General features: G+C 46.9%; 1 protein-coding gene across 1 annotated transcript in view; it reads right to left on the bottom strand.

Moving 5' to 3' along the window:
• Positions 1 to 8,312, bottom strand: part of Prmt3 (protein arginine methyltransferase 3) — a 99,899-nt gene extending 91,587 nt beyond the window's left edge. Inside the window, exons 1-6 of the mRNA XM_004650814.2 lie at positions 8,276 to 8,312; positions 8,025 to 8,178; positions 6,297 to 6,379; positions 4,975 to 5,024; positions 3,961 to 4,063; positions 578 to 737 (exon numbers count right to left, since the gene is read on the bottom strand). Coding sequence (XP_004650871.2) covers positions 578 to 737; positions 3,961 to 4,063; positions 4,975 to 5,024; positions 6,297 to 6,379; positions 8,025 to 8,178; positions 8,276 to 8,303 — 578 coding nt within the window. The 5' untranslated portion in view covers positions 8,304 to 8,312. The remainder of the gene's footprint in view (positions 1 to 577; positions 738 to 3,960; positions 4,064 to 4,974; positions 5,025 to 6,296; positions 6,380 to 8,024; positions 8,179 to 8,275) is intronic.
• Between the last annotated feature and the right edge of the window lie 1,019 nt (positions 8,313 to 9,331).

Here is a 9,331-nt window from a genome sequence, read left to right on the forward strand (position 1 = left end):
GACCAAGACCATACCTCGAGAAATCAAAATTAGCCAGGCATGGTGGCACATAACTTTAATCCCAGCACTTGGGAGGCAGAGGTAGGAGGATCACTGTGAGTTTGAGGCCACTCTGAGACTACACAGGGAATTCCAGGTCAGCCTGGGCTAGAGTGAAACCCTACCTTGAAAAAACAAAAAAAGAAAAAGAAAAACCAAAATAGATAAACTAACTAACTAAATATAAACAGAAATTTCAACTGTGACTCTCTCAAAGCTAAAAAATAGTAATTCTTCCACTTCTGAAAATCTAGGATAGAAAACTAGAGGAAATCAAGCACGGAAACTGAAAAGTCAGAAATAAAACCAAAAGTACTCAAGAGACATCAGTCAGAAAATTACCACAAACATATAACTATGATATGTAGAACATAAAATCATGAAAATTTCTACCAACTACATTCACACACATAAAATGCTACATATCAATACTGCTAGAATTAACTCTGCCCTGCTTCTATTACACGCCTGTGTTCCCTATGCTACCTTCCACCAGCCCTGTCCTCCGAGCGACCTAGCCGTTCACTTGGCAAGTTACCTCATCCTCTGCAGATCACCCTGCGCTCGGGCCAGTGCAGCCTCTGCAGACAGTGCCCGGGCCTCCATGTGCCTCAACTTCTCAACCACAGAGGAATTTTCACTGAGGTCACTGGGGTATGAGAATGGGACAGACACTGGCTCGTAAAGATCTTCTACATCTAGAGAAATAAATGAACATTATTATCAGAATGCTTTTTAGAATAAATGAATCTTAAGTGCCTACCAACCATGTGGTCAACTGGGGAAAATTATTTCAAGTACTTTTCAAACATTTAGCATTCAAACTGTTTCCATTTGAATTTAGAGTGTATCTGTCTTTTTCATTTGTCAGCCAACTCACCACATGTATGCGTTAACTACACTAAATTAAATGCAGAAGACCAACCTCCACTGCCATCTACTACGGGCACTGCCAACATCACATCTCACTTCACTCTGAAACAAGCCAAAACCATTACAATTATTCCCGTTTAGACATGGGTAAAATAAGGCAACCAGCCAGAAGTCATACAGCCACCAAATGAAGAAGCTAAACTCCACCCCCACCCTGCCTTATCAGCCTACATTCTAGACACTGCAAAGCCACCATTCAGCTCAGCCTATGCCTGTTCCATGGCTGCAATGGTTATAACCATCAAAAAGTGTTCTAAATAATTATGCTTGGGCTGGACAGATGGCTTAATGATTAAGGCATTTACCTGCAAAGACTAAAGACCCAGGTTGGATTATGTAAGCCAGATGCACAAGGTGGCACATACATCTGGAGTTTGTTTACAGTGGCTGGAGGTCCTAGAGTGCCCATTCTCTCTCTCTCTCAAATAAATAAAATAAATTCAAAAAATCAAAACTGGCTGGAGAGATGGCTTAGCGGTTAAGTGCTTGCCTGTGAAGCCTAAGGACCCCGGTTCGAGGCTGGGTTCCCCAGGTCCCACGTTAGCCAGATGCACAAGGAGGCGCACGCATCTGGAGTTCGTTTGCAGTGGCTGGAAGCCCTAGCGCGCCCATTCTCTCTCTCTCCCTCTATCTGTCTTTCTCCCTATGTCTGTCACTCTCAAATAAATAAATAAATAATGAACAACAACAACAAAAAAATTTAAAAAAAAACCAAAAAACAAAAAACTATGCTTACCCCCTTTATCCATGATGCCCTCACTCTTGGTAAATCTGTTTTCTTAAACAACAGATGGCAGCTAAACTGGGCAGAACCAAGATCCATCAATATGACAAGGATGGGGGACTGGGGAAATGGCTTAGCAGTTATGACATTTGCCTGTGAAGCCTAAGGACCTGGGTTCAATTCCCCAGGACCCATGCAAGCCAGATGAACAAGGGGGCACATGTGCCTGGAGTTCCTAGAGTTCCTGGAGTGCCTGGAGTGGCTAGAGGACCTGGTGTGCCCATTTTCTCTGTCTCTTTCTCTCTCATAAATAAATAAATAAAATATTTGAAAAAAATATGACAAGGAAGGCAGTTGACTGGCTAGCACAACACAAGCCACCTATATCATGTCTGCCAGAACCTAGGAAACATTACAGACAATACACGTGAGTGCTCTCACTAACAGCCTTACAGCCAGCTCCAGGGAGATGGTAGATGCTGAGGACACTCAAAACTTATCAAAGCAGAAATTCAGAGATTGCAAAGAACTTTGCACTAAAGTAGACTTACGACATGCCCACCAAGGCTCAGGGAACAAGGCTAAAGAGGAGGCAGAGAGATAGTTCAGAACCACAGAATGGGAAGAAGTATCCTGTGCACCCCCCCCCCCGACTCACTGATGCATTCATATCCTCAGAGTGAATAAATATCAATGACCCCACAGAGGAGGGCCCTCCCGTGGAATAAGGACAGGGGAGGGGATCTAAGAGTATAAACAACATTGGGGAGGCAGAGGTAGGAGGATCACTGTGATTTTGAGGCCACCCTGAGACTACATAGTGAATTCCATTCAGCCTGGGCCACAGAGAGACCCTACATTTAAAAAAAAAGGTTGGAGAGATGACTTAGCAGCTTAAGGTGCTCGCTGGCAAGGTCAAAGGACCCAGGTTTGAATCCCCAGTATCCATGTGAAGACAGATGCACAAGGCCTGGCACACCCATTCTCGTTCTCTGCCCCCCCCCCCCCGCAAATAAATAATTTCTTTTTCTTTTTTCTTTTTTTTTTTTGGTTTTTCGAGGTAGGGTCTCACTCTAGCCCAGGCTGACCTGGAATTCACTATGGAGGGTGGCCTCAAACTCACAGCAATCCTCCTACCTCTGCCTCCCCAGTGCTGGGATTAAAGCCATGCGCCACCATGCCTGGCTGCTGCTAATTTTTTTTTTTTTAAAAAAGAGTATAGGGCCTGGAGAGCTGGCTTAGAAGTTAAGGTGCTTGCCTGCAAAGCCAAAGGATTTTGGTTCAATTCCCCAGACCCACATAAACCAGATGTACACAGTGGTGCATGCATCTGGAGTTCCTTTGCAGTGGCTAGAAATCCTGGCGTGACCATTCTCTCTCTCTCAAATAAACAAACAAAAAGAATTCTTTTTAATCTTTAAAAAGTAAAAACATAAAAAGAGTATAACCAGATATATGACCACCACACAATATGTTCATACAGTACAGTTCATAACTGATGAAAAAAATCCCAGTGAAGGACATGTTTTAAGCATTTCATAAAATCACTGCCTAGTAACTAAAAATTGCTCTGAAAAACCTCTCCATGTTTCAAAACATCCTGTTCTAAATGCTCAACAAGCTCATGCTTGTATGTAGGTGTGGAAATAATGCAGTTTTTCTGTGAAACCACTTATTGACTGAGGTCTTCAGAGACTGACCTCCCTAACTGTGAAGGGGGCATTTCAAGACTCATACTACAGGCCTGCAACTCAACCCTATATACCTCACATTTTCCCTTTACGTGCCCACCATAGAGTTTAAGCGATGAACCAGGCACAGAAAGAAGCAATGCAGGATAACAGAACAGACCAAGATGCTATAATGCTGTGTGCCTATGGTCTCTCTCAAAGAGGAGTATGTGACAGCAAGCACTATGACACCACAAGCGTCCATCTGTTCATCAGAACAGTGGTGGGGAAGGGGCAGGTAGCATGCTCAGTGTGGACAGTCTGGCAAACGCAGAAAGCACATTCCAGGGAGACACAAAACTGGTTGGCACAATACTTCATCACATTACCACAACCAGCATGTGATTTACAACTTATAAACTGTTCATTTCTAGAATTACCTATTTAATATTTTTGGACTGCAGTTGAGCACAGAAGACAGAGACAGACAAGAGCACTGACAGAGAGACTAATGGTACATTTCCAAGTAGCACTTTACTTCCGCTGGGCCACAACAAATGGATTGGTCAAGCAGATACTGCAGGTTCATCTTACCAAATTGAAGGAGCAGATCATCTTCTAATACTGGCTTCAAATACTCTTCCTTCTCCCAAGGCACTGGGTTGTATATGGAATTCATATACTCAACTGTTGGATTCTGGGTATGAATTAATTGCACACTTTATTCTTTGCATGGAAGCACAAATCTCCCTAGTACAAAGGAGGACTTTAAACAAAAGAAACCAAGCCTACACTGCACAAAGTTGTGGTATCTCTATTTCAGAAGTCTGTATTTACCTGTCAAATGGCTTTGATACAGTTTTCCTGTGCTAGATTTAGAGAAAGTGCTGACAAAAAAAAAAAAAAAAAAAAAACCATTGAAGAAAGAACAAAGTAGGGCTGGAGAGAAGGCTTAGCAGTTAAGCACTTGCCTGTGGAGCCTAAGGACCCCGGTTCGAGGCTTGATTCCCCAGGAACCACGTTAGCCAGATGCACAAGGGGGCGCACACGTCTGAAGTTCATTTGCAGTGGCTGGAGGCCCTGGTGCGCTCAGTTCATATTCTCTCTCTCTCTCTCTCTCTCCCCCTCTATCTCTCCCTCCCTCCCTCCGTCTCCCTGTCTGTCACTCTCAAATAAATAAATAAATAAAAATAAACAAAAAATAATTTTAAAAAAAGAAAGAACAAAGTATGTGAAAAATAAAACAAGAGCCAGGCATGGTGGTACACATCTGTAATCCCACCACTCAGGAGGCCACCTGAGACTACATAATGAATTCCAGGTCAGCCTTGGGGTAGTGAGACCCTTCCTTGAAAAACCAAAACCAAAACAAAAAAACAAGAGTCTCCAAAGGGTTTGCAAATCTGACTATAGACTGTTTTTGATGGACAGACATGCTGTCTCTCTTCCTCTGGCCTTCCCCACAGTATTGGTCATCTCAGTGAGCACAGCCGCCCACCTGGTCCCTCCCACCAGCACCCCACATCCTTTACATGATCAGTGCACCGACAGTCACGGTGACACCTCTGCCATGTCTATGTAAGACTGTAAATAAAGCTGTTAACATACCTTAAGTCTAATAAAATTTATTAGTTTTATATATCCATAAAATTCAAGTCCTAAAAGGGAAAAAAGAACAATTTTAAAACTAAAACCCAGTAATTTTAATATGCTTGTTCTGTTTAATCAAGCTGCTCTAAAAACGCTCCTCTAGACATTTTGGATCCCTAGACTACCACATATATACTGAACCTCATATCAAGAATCATAAATCATAATTGTGATACTTCTGTATATTTTACCTGAGAAGGAGCCCTAGATGACCAGTCTTGAAGTACTTTTTTCGTATTTCTAAAAAAATTATGTTTGAAATTTTCCTCCTTTGTAAAGAGTAATACAAATCTGGAACATGAGGTCCTATATTGGACCAACCATTTGCCAGTGACCATTAGAAAAGTAAGAGTCCTTACACCCTAAGTTGTATGGTGAATACCAGTTAGAATGTTGCTCAGACATGGTAGGTAACAAGTCTGCTGGCCTTTTACTGAGTTACATGATGCACACTAAGAAACAATGATGCTCATTAGCCGGCTCTAGTTCCCCAAGCATGAAGAGGCAGCTACAATTAAGGCAAGTAGTAACTACCACTGTCAGGAGATAAATGTGGTCATTAGTCATCATGGGACAAGGATCTTAAAATGCAACAACAGAACAAGGAAGATGAGGCTATAGCTTACATGATTCATAGCAGTTGTATTTTTATATATGATTTATAAACATACTGCCTAGTTATGAGACCTAAAAATCTGTCTAGTATTTCCTATTCCTTAAGGTTCCTTCTGGTTGTTACTAAAATCAGAAACCACAAAGTCCAGTTCTGTCTATGGTTAATGTTTATGAAAGACAACAGCTGTTCTCTACCCATGTGAAGTGGAAGGCTTTAAGCAAGACAGCATACTTAAAAACAAATCAGTAGAAAATCAGCTCAGTATTGTGCATTGTACCTTGATGTCCTCAAGTCCATGTTTTCTATATTCAGTGGTAATGTTTACCACCCAGTCTCATAGGCTTTGAAGCTCACGTTACACTCAGACCTGATTAGTGCCTTTAAAACAGACATCCTGGCCCAAGGTCTTCCTTGGCCTTTGAATGTCTTAATTCTAACAGAATGAAAATATGCTGGTTTTTTCCCCCTCTCTTTTTATTTGGTAGCCATTATAAGCTTAATGTAATGAATTTTATCTTTTACTAATCTTTAGTGAAAGGCCACAAGTCAGAAAAGTAGTTCCTTCAGGTAGTGCTGTAGGTTTCACTATATTGGACTTGTACCAAAAAAAAAAAAAAAAAAAAAAGGTCTAAAAGTGATGAACTCTGAACTTGGCAGCACTCACCATGCTTGTGGACCATGCTGTCGATGTTAAATTGATGCTCCACCTTACAATGGGAGAACGTTTCCTCAGCTGATGTGAATGACCTACAAGACAGGGGCAGTGACAGTCTCAGGGAACAGCCCCCAGGAAATGCAATACTGACCTGTGGTTCAACAGGCAAACACTAGCATTACTTTTAGAAAAGACAGTTCCCTCTGAAAGTCTCTCTCTCAAGACACACTTCCAGGGCTAGGAAGATGGCACAGTGGTCAAAGCATTTGCTTGCAAAGCCTGCTGGCTGGATTTGACACCCCACTGCCAATGTAAATCAAGATTCACAAAGTGTCATGTGAGTCTGGAGGTTGTCCGCAGAGGCAAGAGGCCCTGGCATGCCCACAACTCTCTCTCTCAAATAAATAAACAAAAATATGGATGCTTAAGACATGACAACTCTGTACTCAAGATTCTTTTCTCCTCCAAGTGTCACTCTTCTTCAAGGGCCTTCATCTGGCACAGCTCAAGCTACTTCCATGTATTTTTTTCTGACCATGTCATGTAGCCCAGGTGACCTTGAACTTTTGATCCTCCTGCCTCCATCTCCCAAGTGTTGGAATTACAGACATATACCACTCACACATGTGGAGCTGGCGATTGACCTCAAAGCTTCATACATGCTAAGCAAGCATTCTACCAACTGACCTGCATCCCCAGATCCTCAAAGTGCTTTCAGAAATAAGCATGTGAAGCCAGGCGTGGTGGCGCACACCTTTAATCCCAGCACTCGGGAGGCAGAGGTAGGAGGATCTCCAAAAGGTCGAGGCAACCCTGAGACAACATAGTGAATTCCAGGTCAGCCTTGGCTAGAGATACTACCTTGAAAAACAAAAACAAACAAAAAGCATGTGATGTAACTTTACAAATTACAGCTTGGACATATTCCAAAGCGATCTTGTGTTGCCACAGCACCTCATTACAAACGCAGGGAAGAGAACACCTTTTACTAAGTGACCTGCATACTGAAGAGCACAAAGACAGGACCATGCCGCAGACACTGCATACCTATTCAGTGTGCCTGGCACATGCAGGAGCAGCAGTTACACTTCAACAAACGTTTGCCATGACAGGTTATTTGCAGCATTTATGCAGCCTGTCAGGGGGCACTGCATCAAGGGTGCTCAACGGAGTGCTTTATGATACCAGTGTGGTCGCCACTGCGACTCCTGCACGTGGGAACGCCACGCCCACGTACTAAGAATGCCGGGAAATGCTGACTGGAGAGCAGACCCGTATCAATCAGGTTCGACAGGCATGCTTGCCCACCGCAGCCAAAGTCGGTTTCCTGATACTAAGCTACTGAACTGTACGTGGAAGCAATGTGTCCTACAACTAGAAACCCCAGCTTTGTGACCGTGAACCAGTGACACTGCAGTGAAAAGAAAATCGGTTTCTCAATGAGGGAAGGAAACTACGAGTAGTTGAAAGGCTCGGATGGAAACGTGTGGCCTGGGACCGCTGACGCGCTCTGACGAGTGAGAAGGGGCATCTAGCTCCACGTGGTCTCCCAAACACGACACACACAAGAACTAGATCCGCCTCACATCGCGTCTTCGGCAGCACACCCGCCGTGACTTGGGACGAGGGTGCAGGGGCCGGAACCTGCGCCCGTCGGCTCTCCGCTGAGCGCGAGCTTCAGCACGTGGCCCCGGCCTCAGGCGCGCTCACAGGCACGGGCTCGGCTCGGCTACGAACCTGTGACAGAACAGGCACGGGGTCTGCCGCGGGTGCCGGGGGAGCCCCGCGTCGGCGTCCTCCTCCTCCTCCTCCCACGCGGTCTCGTCGCCGCTCTCCCACAGCTCCGGCAGCTCCTCGTCGTCTTCGTCCTCCCGCACGGGGCCGCGGCCGCCTGCCACAGCACACGGTCAGCGCGCGCGGACACCGGGCCCACCCGCTCCCGCCCTCCTCCGTCCGCCCGACCCCACGCGCCGCGACCCGGTACCCACCCGAGGCGCCCGACGCGAGCGAGCACATGGCCCGGGATGCCCGCAGGACGCGCGCGCAGCCGCCCGGCGCACGACCGGAACCCCGGGAGCAGCGCGAGCGCGCGGCGGGGGACTGGGATCCCTGCTACGCCAGGGCACGCGAGCGGGCGCACCAGCCCGAGTCGCTTCCGGTCACGTGAGGCGGGTGGACGGGGCAAGGGGCCGGGCCGCGCCCCGTCTGTCGCAGTGTTGACGCAGTGCGGGCGGAGACGGCGCGGGGGTGGGGCCCGCGCGAGAACCACTTGGAGGTGACTTTATCTTGACCCCCGGCTCGGCAGGCCAACGCGGGGAAGGAGCGAGCGCCGCAGTGCTGCGGCCTGAGCTGCGCGCCCGGGAGAGGGCGCGCGACCTGCTCTGGCGCCCCCTGGCGGCGGGAGGACGGCGCGGGCGGAGCACTATGAATTGAGCTGCATTCGCCTGTGCGCCGAAGGTGTGCGCGTGCGCCGATGATACTGGGCCCTAGTTAGGAACAATACCAGTTTAGAGAGGTTAGAGGTGTGTTCCTGCTTACGGTTCCATGTTAGAGCCCGTCGCATGTGGGAAGCACGAGCGCCGGAACTTGCAATGGCTGCTCACACTGGGCACAGAGAACTGCGGCGACCTGGCCCACCGAGCCCCGGAGCGGTGCCTCCCCCGTTAGGCGTTCTTCTCTCCTCAGTTAACCTAATCTGCACCACCCTACAGGCAGGCCTGCACTTGAGACCGTGGTTCGCCTGGCCCTGCATAATCCTAGCGACCTCTCAGCTCAGTCCCACCCTGCTGGCCGCGGAATGCTCCAGTGAGAGGTTTCTTGTCTCCGTCTCAACCAGAGGGCTTTTCTCCCATCGCCATTTCGGGAATGGGCTCCTGTTATTCCAGGAATAGCCTGCTTTTTTCTCGGTTGCTACCGTTTCCTCAACTCCTTTCCCCCTTTCCGTTTCTTTCGCACGGCACTGTACCGTAATTGATACTGTGATGTCTCTAGCACATATGACATAGCCTGGCCCACAAGAGAGAGGACAGAACTCATCAAATGAA

This window comes from Jaculus jaculus, chromosome 3, assembly GCF_020740685.1.
Source record: "Jaculus jaculus isolate mJacJac1 chromosome 3, mJacJac1.mat.Y.cur, whole genome shotgun sequence".
NCBI classification, from domain to species: Eukaryota; Metazoa; Chordata; class Mammalia; order Rodentia; family Dipodidae; genus Jaculus; species Jaculus jaculus.